Genomic DNA, 20,697 nt, shown 5'->3' with positions numbered 1-20,697 from the left:
TGCAGAATGAATCCCATGTCTAACATGCCCAAGCTAATTTTAATTGTGAAAATTTACACTCGGTTTTTTTGTTTTGCATTTTAGCAAAGCAATCACCTGTGTCTGACTCAATATACTCAACCTTTTTACACAATATTTCAGTTCCATTGTTCTTTAGAGTGATAATCTAGGTCGTGTAACCAACATAGTTAGACTGTAACCAACATAGTTAGACATAGTTAGACTGACTGTCAATATTTTAAGAGACTGCAAAAATGTGCAATCACTCCGAATTAAGCAATGCACAAGATATGTTCAAACAAAAATTAAACTGAAACAGAGGAAAGTACTGGCTGCATCTATGCTTGGTTCCAACTCCTGTCCAGTAACTTGAACTCTGTTGTTATAGCTGTATTATGGATGGATTTAATCCTAAAAATCCTTGAACAGAAACATAATTTTGTGGTCAAATTATGCAAAATGCACAAAATTATTTGAGCAAAAAATCAATTACTAGCAAAAATAAGCTTTTTCATCATTTATTTTTAACCTGGATACAACTTCTTACCTTTCGCTGATGCCGGAATGTAATTTTTGTTAATCTTGGAAGCAACGTTTTATTATCAGTGGGTATTACAGCTTGTTAAATAAAGGAAACAGATAGATTTGTGTCATCCATTTAATGACTCTGATTCTGCATTATTCCTCCCCAGGGCCATTTGGCAGAGAACATGGTTCAGCCACCATCCTCATGGAGTCTATTTCCCATTCCATCACCTTGCAGGCATTTTTGACCAGCATTGCACATTGCATTGATTATACTAATGATGATTACGATGTTGTCAGTACTTACTTCATGCACCACTGGATGCAGTAGATCTTTTTCCATTGCTTACCTACTGCAAAAGATTAAAATGTCCCCCATCATTCAGGCATTATTCACTGCAGACAACACACAGGACATATGGGTGAGGAATTTATCAAACAGATAACACACCCAACCAGAGAAGGACTTCCTCCTAAAGGATTGAACTTTGCCATCACCCCACAGCACTTACTGGTTGTGGACCCCATTACATCCACAGAGTAAGCCATCAAGGACCCTTCCTCAACAGAAGCAGAAACGCTAAAGGTAACAGCAACCCTATCTGAAGCTGAGGTCACCCCTTCAAATCCTTCCATCCAAGAAAGAAAGGCGGTGATGACACAGAGTAAGGACCAGATTATCACCGTCCTTCCACCAGATAAAGGAAGATGCATAGTGATCCTGAACACAACGGCTTACCACAGCAAGAGAATGTCTTTACTCAGTGACAGAATAGCTTGTGAGAACCTGTGACCCAACAAGCAGCTACAAAAAGAAGGTTGTGGATTTCTTACAGAAGGAAAAAACTATAAACCACTTGCAATACCATCATCGGGACCCTGGGGAAGCCGTTTCATGCATATATGGCTTCCCCAAAATTCGTAAAGTAGGAGCCCCCCTCAGACCTATCGTCATCAGCATTAACTCAGTCACATACAGCAGCGCCAAAAATTTAGCCAGATTCTTGGCCCGGTTAGTTTGGAAGAATCCCCACCATGTACAGAACTCCAAGAACTTTGTGGAAAAGGTGAGACGACTGAGACTAGACACAGATGAGACCATGGTATCGTACAATGTCACCTTCCTATTCACATATGTTCCCACAATGGAGGCAGAGGAAACAGTGACACAGCGCGGTATACAAGACGGCATCCCGAGAGACAGAACAAACCTCAACCCTGACCAGATCTGCCAACTTCTGGACCTCTACCTGAACACCACCTATTTCCAGAGGGAGCTTCTACATGCAGAAACACAGATGTGCCATGGGCTCGCCGGGGTCTCTTATTGGCCAGTTTGTACATGGAAGAAATGGAACACAGGGAACTGACCAACGGAGCAACACTGAGCCACTGGTTCCGGTATGTGGACAACACATAGGTCAAGATCAAAACCCATGAGGTGCAACCTTTCACCGAACACATCAACTTGGTGGACAGCAACATCAAGTTTGCCAGAAACGATGCAAAAGACAGCAGATTATCCTTTTTGGATTGTGAGGTCAACACAGAAGATGACAGAAGTCTGAGTGTTGGGGTATACAGGAAACCAACACACACGGATCACTACCTGCTTTTTGACTCTCACCATCCACTGGAGCACAAGCTTGGAGTTACCCGCCAGCACCCAAGACCAGGAGAAAGAACACCAACACCTGAAAAGGGCACTGAAAACTTGTGGGGAATTTCCTGATTGGACCTTTCTTTAGCCAAGCAACTCCCTCAGGCAAAGACTGGTACAACCAAAAGAGCCCACACCACACAACCGGAAGAGCAACATTGTGTATGCAAACAAATGTGAGGAATGCTCACATTAGGAGAAATAGGAGAAACCAAACAACCACTCAACGAGCACATGGGTCAACACATAACAGCCAATTCAGCAGTCTTCCGTCAACTCAAGGAACATTTCAGGATACCGATGATCAGATTTTTAACAGGCAGGACAGATGTTTGAGAGACTAGTGAAAGAAGGGGGGGTAGTCTAAGTTGGTCTGTGACATTATCTATCGCCTATTTACAGTCAGGTAATTTCAAAAGTACCCAAAAGAATAACTCATCCGACTGGCTAAGGTGAAGTGAATCATGCTAATGTCCACTCTTTGTATACGATGAAACTCCATTTCGACGACCCACACTGACACTCCCTTTCATGCCCAACAACCATCTATGAGGAGCCAGACGGGTTTTGACAATGGTTGTTGGAATATGAATAGCACTGATCACACCTAGCAGTGTTAAGAAGCTGAGACCAACCACCATTATAACTGAAGAAGCCTTTTGGATGAGAGTTGACACTTTCTTAAAGTGTGGTGGATTGATTGAAACAACTTTAAACACACTTTGAACATGAACATTCGTTCCACAATATAAAAGATGTCTTCACCCGGATATTATTTGCATGATTTCAACATACTATGACTGACTTTAATCTCATTTCTCATCTCATTTTATTGTAGACCATATTCTACTCACTGATATGTCCAAACTGTACTGCATGATACCTAAGACCTTCTTCATTAATACAGTCTTTGATTTGATTATTTCAGCTACTTACTGGTGCCAGTGCCACGTCTCCTTTCTGTTACCATACTGTGATCCAGTAAATTTCACCCCTCTTCAAATTTATAAATTCATCTCTCAGATTTGGGTTATGATCTAGATATGGATCTAGATCAGTGGAACATAGTGAATTGTCCATGTTTTTATTTCATTTGACTTGGTTTACTATTTTTCGTGATAAAGAAACATAAACATACTCTGATGAATCTTAAAACTGTATTCACTTTTATTTGGCACCAGATTCACCAGTCCACTAAATTTAATAACAATATATATAAAGATGAGTGATCAAATAACTTCTTGTTAAAGTTCGCCATTTTTATAAAACAATTTACTCAGGCAAACAAAATAATGTAGCCGCGGGAGGACACAAGCCAGTGTCTTATTGTGCTGGTCCCAAGACCAGATAAATACAGAGGGTTGTGTCAGGAAGGGCACCCGGCTTAAAACTTTTGCCAAATCAAACATGCGAATCGGTCGAGGCCCGGGTTCGACCGCCATCGGTGCTGTTGACCTACAGGGTGCCGGTGGAAATTAGACTACTGTTGGTCGAAGAAGGAGAGGAGGAAAGTGTGTTCGTAGTAAGAGAGAGAAGAGGAACGCCAAGAGTATAGGACTGAGAGTAGTGACGTTGAATGTTGGAACTATGACAGGAAAAAGTAGAGTTGGTTGATATGATGCAGAGGAGGAAGGTAGACATACTGTGTGCCCAGGAGACCAGGTGGAAAGGTAGCAAGGCTAGACGTTTAGGAGCGGGGTTCAAGTTGTTCTATCATGGTGTAGATAGGAAGATAAATGGAGTAGGAGTCATCTCGAAGGAGGAGTTTGTTAGGAATGTCCTGGAGGTCAAAAGAGTGTCAATAGAGTGATGAGTCTGAAGCTAGAAATCGAAGGTGTCATGTTCAACGTTGTCAGTGGGTATGTTCCACAGGTAGGATGTGAGCTGGAGGAGAAGGAGAGATTCTGGTTGGACTTTGATGAAGTGATGCAGAGCATACCTAGAAGTGAGAGAGTTGTCATTGGTGCAGACCTCAATGGACATGTTGGTGCAGGAAACAGAGGTGATGAGGAGGTGATGGGCAGGTTTGTATCCAGGAGAGGAATGCAGAAGGACAGATGGTGGTTGACTTTGCAAAAAGGATGGAAATGGCTATAGTGAATACTTTCTTCCAGAAGAGGCAGGAACATAGGGTGACCTACAGTGCCTTGCGAAAGTGTTGCCCCCACTAGAACTTTTTGACATTTTGCCACATTTCAGGCATCAAGCTTGAAGATAACAAACTGAAAATATTTTTCAAAAATCAACAACATGTGAGACACAATCGTGAAGTGGAACCAAATTTATTCAACATTTTCTAGTGTGTTTACAAATAAAAACTAAAAAGGATGTGCAAAAATATCGGCCACCTGTTCTCTCAGCTCAGCTAAACGACTCCAGAAGTTCCCTGATGACTTCTGAATGATCCAATGTTGACCTAAATGACTAATAATGACAAACAGAGTACATCTGTGTGTCATTTGGTCTCACATTTGCACATCCTACTTTTCAGTTTTTTATTTGTAGACTCAATATAAAATGTTGGATAAATTTGGTTCCACTTCATGATTGTGTCTCACATGTTGATTCTTGAAAAATATTTTCAATTTGTTTTCTTTAAGTTTGAAGCCTGAAATGAGGCAAAATGTCAAAAAGTTCATGGGGGGCCAATACTTTCGCAAGGCATTGTATACGAGCGGTGGTAGGAGCACACTGGTAGACTACATCTTGTGTAGACGGTGTAATCTGAAGGAGATCAGTGACTGCAAAGTAGTGGTAGGCGAGAGTGTAGCCAAACAGCATAGGATGGTGGTGTGTAGGATGACTCTGGGGGTGAGGAAGATGAAGAGGGCAAAGGCAGAGCAGAGGACGAAATGGTGGAAGCTGAAAAAGGAAGAGTGCTGCATGACTTTTAGGAAGGAGTTAAGACAGGTTCTGGGTGGTCAGGAGGTGCTTCCAGATGACTTGACAACTACAGCTAATGTGATCAGGGAGACAGGTAGGAGAGTACTTGGTGTGGAAGGAAAGTAGATAAGGAAACTTGGTGGTGGAATGAGGAGGTACAGGAGTGTGTACAGAGAAAGAGGTTAGCTAAGAAGAAGTGGGACACTGAGAGGACTGGGGAGAGTAGACAGGAGTACAGGGAGATGGAGCATAAGGTGAATGTAGAGGTAGCAAAGGCCAAACAAGGGGCTTATGATGACCTGTATGCTAGGTTGGACAATGAGGAGGGAGAGACTGATCTATAGAGGTTGGCAAGACAGAGACACAGGGATGGGAAGGACATGTAGCAGGTAATTAAGGATAGGGATGGAAGCCTATTGACAGGGGCCAGTAGTGTGATGGCAAGATGTAAAGAGTACTTTGAAGAGTTGATGAACATGGAAAATGAGAGAGAACAAAGACTAGAAGAGGTGACTGCTGTGGATCAGGAAGTAGCAAAGATTAGTCAGGATGAAGTGAGGAGGGCACTGAACAGGATGAAGAGTGGAAAGGCAGTCGGTCCTGATGATATACCTGTAGAGGTTTGGAAGTGTCTAGGAGAGGTGGCAGTAGAGTTTCTGACTGGGTTGTTCAACAGGATCTTAGATAGTGAGAAGATGGCTGAGGAATGGAGGAGAAATGCACTGGTGCCCATTTTTAAGAACAAGGGAGGCGTGCAGGGTTGTGGCAGCTACAGAGGAATAAAGCTGATGAGTCATACAATGAAGTTATGGGAAAGAGTAGTGGAAGCTAGACTAAGGGCAGAAGTGAGAATTTGTGAGCAGGAGTTTGGTTTCATACCAAAAAAAAAGTACTACAGATGCAGTATTTGCTTTGAGGATGTTGATAGAGAAGTACAGAGAAGGCCAGAGGGAGCAGCATTGTGTTTTTGTAGATCTGGAGAAAGCTTATGACAGGGTGCCCAGAGAGGAACTGGTATTGTATGAGGAAGTCTGGGGTGGCAGAGAAGTATGTTAGAGCAGTGCAGGACATGTATGAGGACTGTAAGACAGTGGTGAGGTGTGCTGTAGGTGTGACAGAGGAGTTCAAGGTGGAGGTGGGACTGCATCAGAGATCAGCTCTGAGCCCCTTCTTGTTCGCCATGGTGATGGACAGGCTGACAGACAAGGTTAGACGGGAATCTCTGTGGACTATGATGTTTGCAGATGACATTGTGATCTGCAGTGAGACCAGGGAACAGGTGGAGGAGAAGCTAGAGAGGAGGAGGTTTGTCCTGGAAAGGTGAGGAATGAAAGTTAGCCACAGTAAGACAGAGTACATGAGGTGGGTGTGTGTGTCAATGAGAGGGACCCAAGTGGAAGAGTGAGGTTACAGGGAGAAGAGATCAAGAAGGTGGAGGATTTTAAGTACTTAGGGTCAACAGTCCAGAGCAATGGAGAGTGTGGTAAAGAGGTGTACAGGCAGGATGGAACGGGTGAAGAAAAGTGTCAGCTGTGATGTGTGATAGAAGAGTTTCAGCAAAAATTAAAGGTGTACAAAACTGTGGTGAGACCAGCAATGTTGTTTGGTCTAGAGTAGTGGTTCTTCACCTGAGTTCGATCGAACCCTAGGGGTTCGGTGAGTCGGTCTCAGGGGTTCGGCGGAGACTGAGGTCAAGACAAAACACCGGACACGATGTGTCGGGTGTTTTTCCCGAACATACACAAAATCATTGTATACGTTTGAAACATTGTGTCAATTCGTGATGACCCGCCCCCCTTAGCCGTCATTGGCTGCCGGTGATCACGCTACATTGATTAGCCTACCTGTGCTACATGGGATTTAGCGCACTCAGTAGTTGATTTATGCCTGTCATGATGGCATGTCATCTGATTGCTTTCTTAATATTTTAATTCATAGTAACTATGTTGAGCAAAAAAATAAAGTGGTCGGACATGAATTTACATGTACTGTTTAATGGAATGTGATGGTAGTCAGCGTTCTGCATGATTTGCAATGTCAAGTTGAGCAACTCTCGTCTCGCACTGGCAAAAGTAAAGGAACACTTCCTTCAGCTGCATGGAAAACAAAAGAAACAGACTTTGCTGTGAAAATGACATCAGAGTAGCACTTGCCAAGGTGAAGCCACACATATCTGAACTGGTCTCTCAATAACAGCAGAAGTCACACTGATTTGCAGCTAGGTCATTTCATGTGAGTTCATGCACTGTCTTGGTTTTGTTCTTTGAAAAAGGTGACATTATTGCACAATTCATTAAATTCACCAGTAAAACATATACTTATGTCTTAAATTTGAAAAAAAAATAATATAAATTTTACTAAAGGGTTCGGTGAGTGAGCATATGAAACCAGCAGGGTTCGGTACCTCCAACAAGGTGAGGGAATCCCTGGTCTAGAGACAGTGTGACTGAGGACAAGACAGGAGGCAGAGCTGGAGGTAGCAGAGATGAAGATGCTGAGGTTCTCTTTGTAAGGGACCAAGATAGATAGGATCAGGAATGAGCACATCAGAGGGTTAGATGGAGGCAACTGATTCGCAGTGGCGACCCCTGAAGGGAAAAGCCGAAAGGAAAAGAAGAAGACTCAGGCAAACAAAATGTTTTTTTTTAATCCATTGAGTTCTGGGCAAAGGTTCATTAATTTGGTCTTTGATGATCTGAGATGGTTTCCTTCCCTCAATTCACACAGTAGTTTCAAGTCAAATGCTGTCGACTTCATTATATATTAAAGATTGGGCTTTTGACACCAAATTACTGATGAATTTGATTTGGGTAAAATTCATACCGCTTTATCTATCGTTTGATTTTTCACGTTACTTTCATTATAACAGACGTGTTTATAGAAAGGAAGTGATGTCAGATGTCATACTATGGCAAAGCCATAGCTGGTCCTATTCTAGTTTTTATTGGTTTAGTCTGATGGTCTCCTCTGATTTCAACCAATGATCACCATATTAGAATATGATATCCAATCAGAGAAGGAAAGAGGCGGGATGTTCCTTCACCATAGTAGAAGGCAAAATTTAGAGCGCTCCAGCGAGTGACGGTGCTCACAAAAAAGTAACCGTCACGCCATTTTCCATCGACTACCGAGAGGAACGGCTCTAAAAGGTAAACGTTCAGTCTCAGCTGCCAACTATTATCATGGTGGAGTTTGTATTTACTTCTAAACTATGTTCATAGAAGAAGTTTCTAAAATGTAATATTGTGCTAAATCGATTGTACTGCCGTACCAGTTTAATCCAGTCTTTGATTAACGTTGCTAGCGTCTCCTCGTTCCCCGGCCGGAGAAAGACGTCCGCCATTTTAGCACTCGATGATTAGCCGTTAGCTAACATGAACCTGGCTCATCATTATTAGTTGTTGATCACCTGATGCACAAATGAGAACCAGAGAATTTCCAAAGTGGAATAAATTTAAAATGTGATCTTTCTAATTTACACTGGAATACTGTAGACTTTTTCCTGTTTGGCTAAAGTTAGCATAATGTCGGGTTTGGAGGCCCAGAAGCCTCCCCTTGTTTCTGGGCATTTAGCACTGATTTCGGCGGCGGTTCTTGAACAAATTCAATATGTTTTTTCAAGCATTACTAATTGAACCATCCTTGTTGGATTCTATCCGACACATACGTTTAATACCAAGCTAGATATAGTTTAGTTCTTTTGTGTAACGTGAAGCACACGAACAAGGATTAAGCCATTGTCGCCCCATCAATCCACCTTATTGTCATTTACTTTCAGATCCAATCATGCATCGTGACTGTCCTCTTGACTGCAAAGTCTATGTTGGAAATTTGGGCAACAATGGAAACAAGACCGAGTTGGAGAGGTCGTTTGGCTACTATGGTCCTCTGCGCAGTGTGTGGGTGGCCAGGAACCCACCTGGGTTTGCCTTTGTAGAATTTGAAGACCCCAGAGATGCAACAGATGCAGTGCGGGAGCTTGACGGAAGGTAGGGCCCTGTCCATACAGATCCAGTACATGCAAATCATAGAAAAGTTTGGTCAGCATTGTTTGTGCTGTGAAACTAATGCTATGTGTTATTTTATTAGGACAATGTGTGGCTGCCGGGTGCGAGTCGAGCTATCTAACGGTGAGAAGCGCAGCCGCACCCGTGGGGCTCCTCCATCGTGGGGCAGACGACCTCGGGACGACTACAGGAGACGCAGCCCACCGCCCAGGCGAAGGTGACCCAGTTGTTGTTTGACAGTGACCGTCACAGGAAACAGTGTTCTTGTGCTTTGTGACTTAATGGTTTCACCCAATGACCCACGTGTTATGTCCTGGTAATTGGTTAAGTTTCTCCAGTATAGGCATTTCTATATACTTTCTGATTATACGTTTATAGTTGTTCCAAAGTCTAAGGTTTCATTATCATTGATTTTAGAAATCATTTTAGTAATGAAGCCTACTACACATATTCAGGTACTTGAGAATTACGTAGGACTAAGTCATTATCATATATATTTGTAGAGAAGCATTTCCATTGCAAATGCATTTGAATTCGGCCTTAGAGACTGTACATATGTGTAAAGCAGTTAAGCTGCTTTTTTGGGGGTTTATATTTTTGTGCATTCTCAAAAAGGTTAAAAACTTCCTAACATGGAAAATTACTTTTATTTAAAAAAAAAAAAAGAACTGGGCAAATCCTATGTTGGAATAAGTATAATCTGTTTGACATTTTGGGGGTTACCAAATGTAATGATTTTTTCTTTTGTTTGAGGATGCCTTTTACTTTTCATCTATATTAATAAGAATGAAACCCGTTGCAGAGCCACCACCATGCCTCTTCTCACCATCCTCTGAGTCAGTCAACTAGCCCTCTTTCAGCATCATGTGACTGCTGACCATCGTGCCCCAATCAGCTTGGCTGGTGCTGTCACATGACCCAGGCATGGCCAGTCATCAGGTTCCACCAACCCATTGGTTCCTCAGCATGCCGTTCTCAACCTCCTCTTCCTTCAACCTTAACCCAAACGGCAGCGGCCCACTTCACATTCTCGACCAATCGGCGTATTATGTTCCCAAATGTCTACAACCTACCAACAGCAGCCTCGGCTAACCATTTAAAGCAGGAAAAAAGCCACAGCCAGCCCCCATCTGCCTGCCACCTAATCACCTTGCAGCATCTGGCCAGTCCTAATCAACCAATTCTACCTACCCGGTCGACAGTCTGCCTCCTTTTCGTCATATCTAGCTTGTTGAAAACCAAAAATACTAGTAAGTTTTCCTGCTTCATTCAGTACACTGCTGGTTACAATTTTGAAAGTGAAGAGTCAGCTGGTTTTTAAGGTTATTATTATTTGGATCAGTCTGGAGCTTCACATTTCAAGATATTACAATTAGACATTCATCTTATGTATCTTGGGGCTCTGAGCAGAATTATGAGGTCATACAAATCCAAAAATCTTCTCAACCTCCAAATTAGTATCACATTTTTTTGTGTGCGATTTAATGGTTGGTTTTGTTTTGGTCTGGTCACTTCACAACTTATTCCGTGTGACCTGTTTATTGCTTCAGTTTCTAGGTTAAGTCATTTTGTGGTCCCTTTGACATGTAATGAACTAGTTTCATACAGATGGTGGCCTCTGAGTGTGCCTCTTTATTCCTGCACCATGGCCAGTCCACATTGCGGCGTTCGATTTTTTGATGAGGCTAATTTTGTTAGGACGCTCACTTTTTGTTCTTATCATTGTTTCCCATTCACCCCAAACATTTATAGACATTCTTTCTAGAGAATGTCTTGCTCTACCACCAGGAATTAAAAACTGGAATGTAATTCACATTGATGACACTTATAGATACACATGGCATTGTGGGATAGGTGAGAACAGTTCTAAGCACCTTCCATCTTTATGTACAGGTCCATTGAGTGAGTTATACTTTCAGGTTGAGATAGCGTTCCTGGAAAAACATGCAGAATTTTTAATTTCCATTCTCAGTTACTGCAGTTGACAAACGGCTGTGTTGGAGGCCCATATAAGAAAGGGGTTAGGACAGTGCAGCTCTGTGCAGAGTGTGTGTTTGGTCGTGACGCTTTGTGTTTTTCCTGCACAGATCCCCACGCAGGAGGAGCTTCAGCCGCAGTCGCAGCAGGTACGTGGAAGGACTCTGATGAAGTTGATTGGTGGAGGTGTTGTGCTTTTTTTTTTTTTTTCTTTATGATAGTTGATGAAAACAAGAATGGATTAAGACTGATGTATAGCTAAACATTTAGCCTAGTCTAAAGTCACGTTCTATTGTGTGTTGAAGTGTATTTCTTGAACAGGATAGCACATGATCGTTTTAAAGGGTTTGTGTGTAAATGTTCAGAATCGAACACAGTGGATTGGTTCATTGATATTACAGATCTCCACAACAAAAGATGTCTTGTCAGTTGTTTCTTCATGAAACAAATCACTACGGTCTGAGACAAAACGTGGGGTGTCAAGGTGTTTGCAGGGTATTAATTGTAATATTTACCTCATGAGATGGTTGATTTGGTTTTTACAGGTCTTTCTCCAGAGACAGGAGGAGGGAGAGGTCCCTCTCCCGGGACAGGAACCACAAACCTTCGAGGTCTTTCTCACGATCAAGGAGGTAATTTTGATAATTTAATCATTTAAATTTGTGTTCCAGTGTAAGTTTGTCAGTTTAAGATGGAGCTGCTTTAAGGCATGTTGGGTCGTAGCGTACAGACCCAGACATCCTTGATGTAACTGATGTTTTAGTTTATTAATGCTGAAAATGATGTTTTATCCATATAATCTAATTCTAGCTAACATTGTCAATTCTCTTTATCTTCTGCAGTCGCTCGAGGTCCACCGACAGAAAGTAGACTGACACGTCGGGTTTGACGGGAGCGGAGTGTGTACGGTTGTACATTTGTTGCCGTTTTGTATGATGGACTTCAGCATGGCCAACAAGGTCATTTTTGTGCGTTTTTGTTTTTTAAACAGTCATACAGTTTAGTGTTTTTGCCCCTTGTTTAGAATCATCAAATACATTTAAGTGGGTGTGTACAGATGTGATGTGTACTGATATATCCATCTAATCAGTCCTGAAATATTTATACTGCCCAGCATTCCAGTTCACCAGTTACTCCCATGTTTTGTTGTCGTTGTTATTTTTCAGTGAATGTAAAGTGTAGTCTGACTAGCTCCTTATTTCCATTGTGTAAATGCCAGCATTTGTTTTTTAAGGGTTTGTAAGAAAGCCTACATGTTTTCAACCAACTACTTAGTTACTATTTTCTCAATGTTTCACGCAAAATGCAACACCATGACATTGATGTGAGAAGTGTATCAACGCGTTTTCCATTGTCATTTTTTGTTTGGTATCACATGGAAGAGTCTCAATAAAAATTCCAGCTGAGTACAAAATAAGTTAAGGTTTTTTCTGTTCTTGTATTTTGAGAAATTTCAGTTCAAATACATCTAAAAAATGTTTTTAAAATATTATGAAAAAGTTAAAAATTTGTTTTTTCAGAAAGTGAAACTTGCAGGTTTATTTCACATACATCAGTATTTCAAGCCTTAATTCACTGACATTTCCATCATTATGACTTGGAAATAATGAAAACCCAAATTCAGTGTTTCAGAAATTTGGAATACTGTGATCAAGTTCAAAATTGTAAAGTTATGGTGTCACACAGCAAATTACCTCGGAACACCAGAGGGTTCCTGAACATTCAGTGGTCTATCAGTTCAGGTCTGTCATGGGGAAGACTGATGTCCAGAAGGAAGGTAAGCCATGAAAGGGCATTGCTCAACAAGCTTGTTGAGTGATGTGTCCAAGCCGTTCATAGAAAGCTGTAGGAAAAGGTGCACCAGCCGCAAGGATTCCCACAGCCGGGAGAGGATTATCCAGCAAAATCCATCCAGCAATTTGGAGGAGCTTCACAGGGAGTGAACTGAGACTGGAACGAGGACATCAAGACCCACGACCACAAATCCTAGGCAGAGACCCTCTCCCAAACTATCATATTCTATTTTTCAGACTTGCTGTACCTGTATATTGATATTTTCATGGCGTCTGTAATTTTACCACTAGATGGGGCCCGTAGAGCGTTCCAGTTTCACATTCCAGTTTTTATTCACACACCCTGATGTCTGTCAGACTCAGAAATGAGGGACGAACGCGGGGTTTAATTGACTTCTTTTCTGGAGAAGAAAACAGTCTTTCTCATCTCGAGGTAACATTGATTAAAATGGAAAGTGACCCCTAATACTGAGTCCAGATACTGATCCATCTTCATTGATAAAATGTCATCCCACAAATAAATGTCCTTGTATTAAAGAACTATTTAAAAATATCTCTACCCAAAAGGACTAACCAATCTTGCCTCGAAATCTCAATGTCAGAAATTGGATTTTATATCAAACAAAATATTGGTTCGTTTTGTTAGAACAGTGGAACCAGATAGATTAGGTGAAAATGTATTGAAAATGTACATTTTTCCTGCCTAAGTATATTTTAAGGCAGAAAAAACAAACAGTAAAATATATTATCCATATTTTATCACCATATCTTGAAGGTTATTTTAAGTTTTTACATATTGTGACTCTAACTTGTTGAAGTGGAAGCCAGTGAATGTATCGTATAGGTAGGTATTCTCCAGCGGTAGTCTCGGTGTGTGTGTATGTGTGTGTGTGTGTGTGTGTGTGTGTGTGTGTGTGTGTGTGTGTGTGTGTGTGTGTGTGTCTACCCACGAGTTCCACACTGTCGAACTGCTAACTTTGACCCCACCCCGATCAAGCCCACGGCTCCCTGTTCACGCACACGGTCCACGTGAACAGACATCTCTAATGTACACATTTCTCAAATCTGCGCGCGCTTTTCACTGAGTCGCAGAAGCCGTGTGACGTCACAGGACCGATGAGTCATGGTAGCATGAAGACGGGTCTCAGAGAGGAGGAAGCCCTTGACCCTGTTATGTGAGACCCGTGGCCTGTGACACCTGTAGCCTCTGTGTTCAGGTCCTAACATTCTGGAAACCTCTGACCTCGTTTAACTTTGGCCCCTCAGTAGCGGAGGATTGGCGTCCGATCAGCTGCACAAATATACACGCTTCTTAAAGTTATTACAAACCTGTCATTGGTTGTCATACAGCTGGGCTGTTGTTGTTGACAAGCTGCCTCTGTTAACCCTTTGATGAGATAAAGAGACCTGGAATTAGAGGACTGTTTGGACAGATTGGAGACTAATTTGCAAAGTCACAGCTTGGATAAAGTGACCTTGAGGAAAGATAACTAATAAAACTGCAGCTAATTCTTGATCTTAAATGTCTGAAATAAAATCCCAAAGCTGTCATACTAACTTCACTAATCATTTTTATTATTTTGTCTTACTAGAATATAGTATTTACCAGCTACCACAGCAAGCGTTAAAGACAAAAATTGGCCATATTATTTATTATTTTGTCGTTGGACACAGTCTCTGGAGATTGTAGATTATTATTCAAAATAACACACAAGTTGTCACCACATTTAGGCAGCATGGTGTTGCAGTGGGTAGCGCTGTCGCCTCACAGCGAGAAGGTTCAGGGTTTGATTCTTTCTTGTATGGACTTTGTATGTTCTTCCTTTGCCTGCGTGGGTTCTCTCTGGATTCTCCAGCATCCTCACACCTCCAAAAGCATGCAACTGATAGGCGAATTGCATACAGCAAATTGTTATAAGTTTTGTAAGGCTAGAATGACAAAGAAAAGTGTCAGAGTTTTGAACTACTACTGCTGTGTTACAAGACTGTCCAGAAACAAAATCATTCCCTTTTGTATGGAAAAAGACATGAGTTGAATTCATTGAAATCAAAACTTAAATACTGTATATGCCTCAAAAAGAAGAAGCATATCATAAAACAGAAATGTTCAAGTACATGACAAATACTTCAAGTTTTTACTTATTGGTTACTTGTGTGAATTGATTCGGGTACATTCTACAGCCAATCTGTAAAAGTCTATCAAAATTCATAAGATAAATATGAAGTGCACTTTTTATGTACAGTATATCTAAAGTGATGAGAAAGAAATCCCATCTCATGTTCTCATAAAACAAACAGAAACTAGAAATATGCCTGTCATAAAACAGAAGGTAGAAACTGCGTGTCTGGGCCACGGCAACAATGAAGTCATTGTTGTAAGGGAATTTATTCAACTCATAAAAACAGTAAAAAAATAAAATAAAATAAATAAAAACTAAAAACAATACTTTACTAAGGTTTATCACCTTGTGAGAGAAGAGGATGCAGAAGACAGGGTTAGATGGAGGCAACTGATTCGCTGTGGCGACCCCTGAAGGGAAAAGCCAAAAGGAAAAGAAGAAGACTTTACTAAAGTTTATCAAATCGGCAAATCAACACGACACGGCACGACACCCCCCCCCCCCACTTGACAGCTCAACACGACAGCATGCCATGATCAGAAACAAGTGAGAGATGGGGTTCTGCAGCATCTTCCCAGTGAAAACACATCCGGGACTTTACACTACTCCTTTGGGCATGCGCAGTAGCACAGGGAGCCGCGGTACTGAGTCGTCCGAGCTGGAGTTTCCTTTGAACTGGCTAAAGCCTCACGTGTAGTAATGTGTTTACCGGGCGAATTCCACGTGTGTGTCCCCGAAGACCCCGCCTCTGCAAGAGATGGGCGGGGTCACGTTCCCCGGAGTTTATAAAGTTTACGTCCAACTCCCAGTGTGTGAGAATACTTGAAGAAGTTACGGAGTACTGTACTGCGTTGTGTCGTTTAACTGAATACCGTTTACTCCAGTGGTTTTTCTCAACAGCAGCCTGGAACGTTTTACACCAGAGCTGTTAATAAAATAAAACTAAGAAGAAAGGAGAACAGCTTTTCTCAACAAGTTTGGAATAAGAATACCTCGACTGGACTTGATGTAAGTAAAGTTAGTCCACTTGTTATAGTTAGTTCAGCGTTTTATGCGGTTAACTGTGTCGAGGTCATAACGTGTTGCTATGTAGATTCATGACTACATTTGACTTCGTGTTCTAGTTTGAGAACTTGACCCACTACCATGAAGTTATTTTCCCATGTCCGTGGTGGTGAGGGAGAGGAGGGTCAGCTCGTGCCCCGGTGACAGCCCAGTTTGACTGTCTGGCACGAGCTCCAGCCTCACGTGTCGCGTAGTAAAGTGGGCAGGGTCTGTGGAGCATGTTGACTCTAGAGCCGGCGTCTCCGCCGCGCGTGCTCCACTAACCTTCCCGCCACAGCCTTGAATTCCCTGCACGGGCCCACCCCCTCTGGGTGTGACGTCATACCCAGGAAGTTGAGAAATTGGACGGGCTTCCAGGAAAAGAAGCGTGGGGCGACCGTCACATCACGCAACCAAACATGACTCCACCCATTTATGGGCGGGGATTTAGCAGATTTTTGAAATCGACTTTGATTTTGGAATAATAGACATTATAATATATAAATTGTGTCAAGTTTTAACTTGAGGACTGGTAAAATGTTTGCAAAAATAAGTCCTGGAAGAACTGCAATGTTTTATTCAAATGTCATATAGGCTTTAAAGCATTCTTTCAAATTTAAAATTTGTTCTTGTATTTTTTCTTCGTTTGTGTGGATATAGTATCATTCACACAAACGAGAACACGTTCTGAAATGTAAAGTCATTATTATCTCATATTATACTGGTTGGGTGGGGCGGGGGCATACTTCTCTGGAACATTTCCTCAAATGGGAAACCTGCCCTGCCCGTCCTGGATGGATGTAGTGACTCATTGTCCTGATTCCTTCCTTTTAGCTCTTAGGTTATTTACCACTACTATCCAACCTTCAAACTGGAATTAAATTACATTTCAGTGATTTAAAAAGAGGTTAATAAATATAAACCACAGCCACTCCTTATGTTCACCAGTGGGGCTGAATGCGTGGGGGTGTGACACTGCCACCTAGTGGCTCCTTTGTGATTCTCCTCTGCTGTGAACTTGTCCTCACATGTCTGCGTGAGGTTATGTCCAGACATGTACTGGTCCCGTCTGGAGGAGGGCCCAGTGACTTACCGGTTGGCCCTATAAAGAGCCTCCCAGTCACACCAGTCTGAGATGCTGTCTAGTCTTTGTAGAGTAAAGTAGAGGCTGAGTTAAATCATGGTAAGAGAGATTTGTGCTTTTATATTTTATTCTGCATTTTTTAAACAAACTGGTGCAGGGAATGAGCCTTGTATTTAGATTGGAGTAAATCCTAAAACTTCGCAAACATATTAAATGTTTATTGACAAAAAAATTAATGTTTTTGATATTTCTTTGTTTAGCATGTTAATTTATAAGTCTTATAAGTTATCACGGTCACCATCACTGACTCAGAACTGATTTGTGATGTTCTCAAACCAACTGTTTTCCTCTCTTCTTTTTCTCCAGTGCAAAATGATGTCGACTCACCAGGCGGTGTTGTGCTCAGTGGGGAACGGCCAGGCTCGAAGAAGCCTGTTTGGGCCTGTGGACCGGGAGCAGCTGCAGCAGGATTACCAGGCTGCCCTGCAGAAAGATCTGGAGGAGGCTTCACACCGCTGGGGCTTCGACTTCAAGTCAGACAGGCCTCTGGAGTGCAGCGATTTCCAGTGGGAAGGCGTGTCAAGCACCAAGGTGCCACTGCTTTACAGATCCTGCATGTCTGACCTGGGGCAGAGGCAGAGCCAGCAGAGCCAGAGGGGGGCAGAAGCAGCTGTGACCCCCAAGGGAGGAGAAGGGGAGGTGGCACCAAGGAGGGAGAAGGAAAACATCCCATGCTCACCACAGAAATGTGGATTCAACATGGAGAGCCTGGAGAAGACTCCAAGGAGAGGAGAGAGGACAGGACTGAAGAGGAAACAGACAAACATTACAGGTACCTGTCTGGGTTCAGAGATCAGAGGTAGAGCTGTCACTCCATATTTGCATGATCTAATTTTCCTTTTCTGTATCCCAACAGATTTCTATCAGGCAAAAAGAAGAGTAGTTGGGATGCCGCGTAAATCTGGCGAGTGATTTTCAGCAACGTGCCATTATCCTAAAATTTGTCATCTAAAATCCACACACCCACGTTGTACTGTACTCAGGAATACTGCAATATGTTCCACTGTCACATATTAAGGGTTTTTTGTACCTGTTGAATCATCTGGAAGCCAAAGGGACTTCAGCTGCACGCCATCAATAAGAGGTTAGTTTGGATGCTGGAATCACTCAGAGGGTTTTGGTGTTTCCCCCAGTGTTGAGGAGACATATGAGCACAGAAGTTCGATGAGAATCTGTGGATCGAGTGGGCTTCATCTCATCCAGATGACGGGAATGTCCGAGTGTTACCTGACCTTTCCTACTGTACTTTCAACTTAAAACGAAGAATGTCTCTATACCTCCTCCAGTTCAGATGTGATGGATCAACACGTCACTGTCAATGGTTGAAACTTGCTTTGTGTCCGTTTGAATCAGTCTGTCTCATGATGACATCAAGGCGTGGCTGTAGAATGACTTCAGATGTAGAAAACAGATGAAGACCTTTGGCTGCTTTATTCAAATCCACTAATGTTTTTCTTTTCAGTCAGTGTTTTTTGTTTTTATCTAAATGAAGCAGGTTTTGAGTCTTTTTTTTTTTTTAAACAAAACATTGTACTTTATATATTTAAATGTATTGTATTTCTCTACCATCATGTACTCACAGAACACACTTGAAGCGTTACGATGTCTTGAACGTGCTGTTGCTTTGCTTAGATTATTATGACAGAAGTGCCATCATGTTGTTGCATCTACTGTATGTCAAGTGATTTTCTAAAGTGCCCCAGCCCACATACTGACTTATGTACAGCACCAGATATTGTAGATTAGAAATTTACTACCATGTCAGGTAAAAACAGTTATATTCAGATATGTAAGAGAATTATCTACAGAGTTTAATGCAGCACTATGAAGTAGCAAATCATAAGGAAACACTGCAGCATTGCACACACATCTAAAAGGTGGCGTTACACCAAGTCTCCAGTGCCTTTATGGTGTTTGTTGTATTTGAATCTCCATAAAGGACAATCAGTGTTCTCAGACACAAATTTATTATCTTGCTAAGCTAACTGCTTTTCTTCTTCCCTATTTGGACACATAGTGCAATTCTATCAGACCTTGTGTTATTTTTACTACCTGCCTCAAAAACAAAGAGCATGTGTGTTCATGACAGTAATTAATGTGTGTGTTGGCAAACACTGCTGCTATGGGTGAAAGGAAAGGGTGTCAGTCAGGAGTCACTGTGACATGAGTCCTCACAGACAGATGGTAGAACGTTACCGTTATGAGACGACAGCATGACCCAAAACGATGAATGCACTTCTGGTGATAGAAGCTCGTGCACAGGTCCTACTTATTGTTTTATGTTAAAAATGACAAATGAAAAGCTCTATTCTATTTATTGTGAGATACTGTTCCTCATGTTAATTCTGTTTTTGTTTAATTATTGAGAAGTCAAATAAAAAATTCCCATGGATGCGGTAACTACTGTGTTGTTTTTTGTTGTTTTTTGTGTGTGTGACTGATTGATAAAGATAAATGAAAATATAGTAGTCTCTGGCTGACTCACTTTAACGTAGGATGGCATACAGCAGTTTACCATCCTAACATATAATTCAATGAACCTTTTGTCTGAAGTCAAACCAACAGTCTTGCCCAAAAGCTCAGAGAGCCCAAGCAAACAAACCCATGATGAAAATGTTGGAATGTAGTGGGTTTGATTTATTTGTTTTATTTGGGTTGTTTTGCGTAGCGTCCCATAGAATAGAAGAGAATTAACTGTTGCCGGGCATGAGAACAGTGAGGAGGTTCATGGATTGAAGGATGACCTGCTGGTCATTGATGTAAGGAAGGAGAACACGGGAGACGGGAGACATGATCAATGTGGAACCCTCTATCAGTAACATGAGTGTGTTATTATTATGGGTGTGTTATTGTAATCTCACAACTACACAATGGAATCCAGTGCATCTCCTCCTGGTGGCGAGAAGGCAAAAAGACACAAGGTGTAAAGGTAAGAATCTATGGCACCCCCTCGTGGTCAAGGGGGTGAAAATCTGGGTATTTCAGCCTCTGGATGCGTCTGAGGCCTGATCACTTTTCTGTTATTGACGTCTACACAGTGGTGGGTGGTCAGGGCCAGCAACTCTTCTCTGTTGGCCTAACACAACCTGAAATCATAATATTTATGATAAAAGTTAATTATATTTTAAAGCATTTTCCTTAAATATATTTCAATATATATATAAAATGTCCCTCTCACCCTTGTGGGGTGGTATCTGTGTGTCATCCTCAAGCTCGGGTCCTCTACCAGAGGCCTGGGAATCTGAGGGTTCTGTACAGTATCTCAGCTGTTCCTAGGACTGCGCTCTTCTGGACTGAGGCTTCAGATATTGTTCCAGGAATCTGCTGGAGCCACTCTTCCAGTTTGGGGGTCACTGCCCCAAGTGCTCCTACTGCCACGGGGACCACATTAACATTGATCTTCCACATATGTTCCAGCTGTTCATTCAACCCTTGATACTTCTCAATCTTTTCGTGTTCCTTCTTCCTTTATGTTGGCGTCAGCTGGAATCGCCACATCTATCACCACTGCTCTCTTCTGCTCTTTGTCTACCACCACTATGTC

At 42.0% G+C, this 20,697-nt stretch overlaps 2 protein-coding genes across 3 annotated transcripts; both read left to right on the top strand.

Annotated features, from left to right (window-relative positions):
* Nucleotides 1–8,091: 8,091 nt before the first annotated feature.
* srsf3b (serine and arginine rich splicing factor 3b) lies at nt 8,092–12,463 on the top strand. Its single transcript, XM_068316269.1, has 6 exons — nt 8,092–8,217; nt 8,847–9,057; nt 9,158–9,292; nt 11,163–11,201; nt 11,598–11,684; nt 11,895–12,463. Exons 2-6 carry the CDS (start codon nt 8,855–8,857, stop codon nt 11,920–11,922), a joined length of 492 nt encoding a protein of 163 aa, XP_068172370.1. The 5' UTR covers nt 8,092–8,217; nt 8,847–8,854; the 3' UTR covers nt 11,923–12,463.
* Nucleotides 12,464–15,795: 3,332 nt separating this feature from the next.
* cdkn1a (cyclin dependent kinase inhibitor 1A) lies at nt 15,796–18,668 on the top strand. Of its 2 annotated transcripts, none has more exons than XM_068315419.1 (3): nt 15,796–15,973; nt 17,460–17,925; nt 18,010–18,668. In XM_068315419.1, exons 2-3 carry the CDS (start codon nt 17,466–17,468, stop codon nt 18,063–18,065), a joined length of 516 nt encoding a protein of 171 aa, XP_068171520.1. In that variant the 5' UTR covers nt 15,796–15,973; nt 17,460–17,465; the 3' UTR covers nt 18,066–18,668. The 2 variants fall into 2 exon arrangements, with proteins under 2 accessions (XP_068171520.1, XP_068171519.1); XM_068315418.1 differs by lacking the exon at nt 15,796–15,973 and adding an exon at nt 17,093–17,192.
* Nucleotides 18,669–20,697: the final 2,029 nt, after the last annotated feature.

Source organism: Antennarius striatus, chromosome 5 (assembly GCF_040054535.1).
Source record: "Antennarius striatus isolate MH-2024 chromosome 5, ASM4005453v1, whole genome shotgun sequence".
Taxonomy (NCBI): domain Eukaryota; kingdom Metazoa; phylum Chordata; class Actinopteri; order Lophiiformes; family Antennariidae; genus Antennarius; species Antennarius striatus.
Note: the sequence above shows the minus strand (reverse complement) of the source record. Positions and strands in the feature narration are given on the sequence as shown.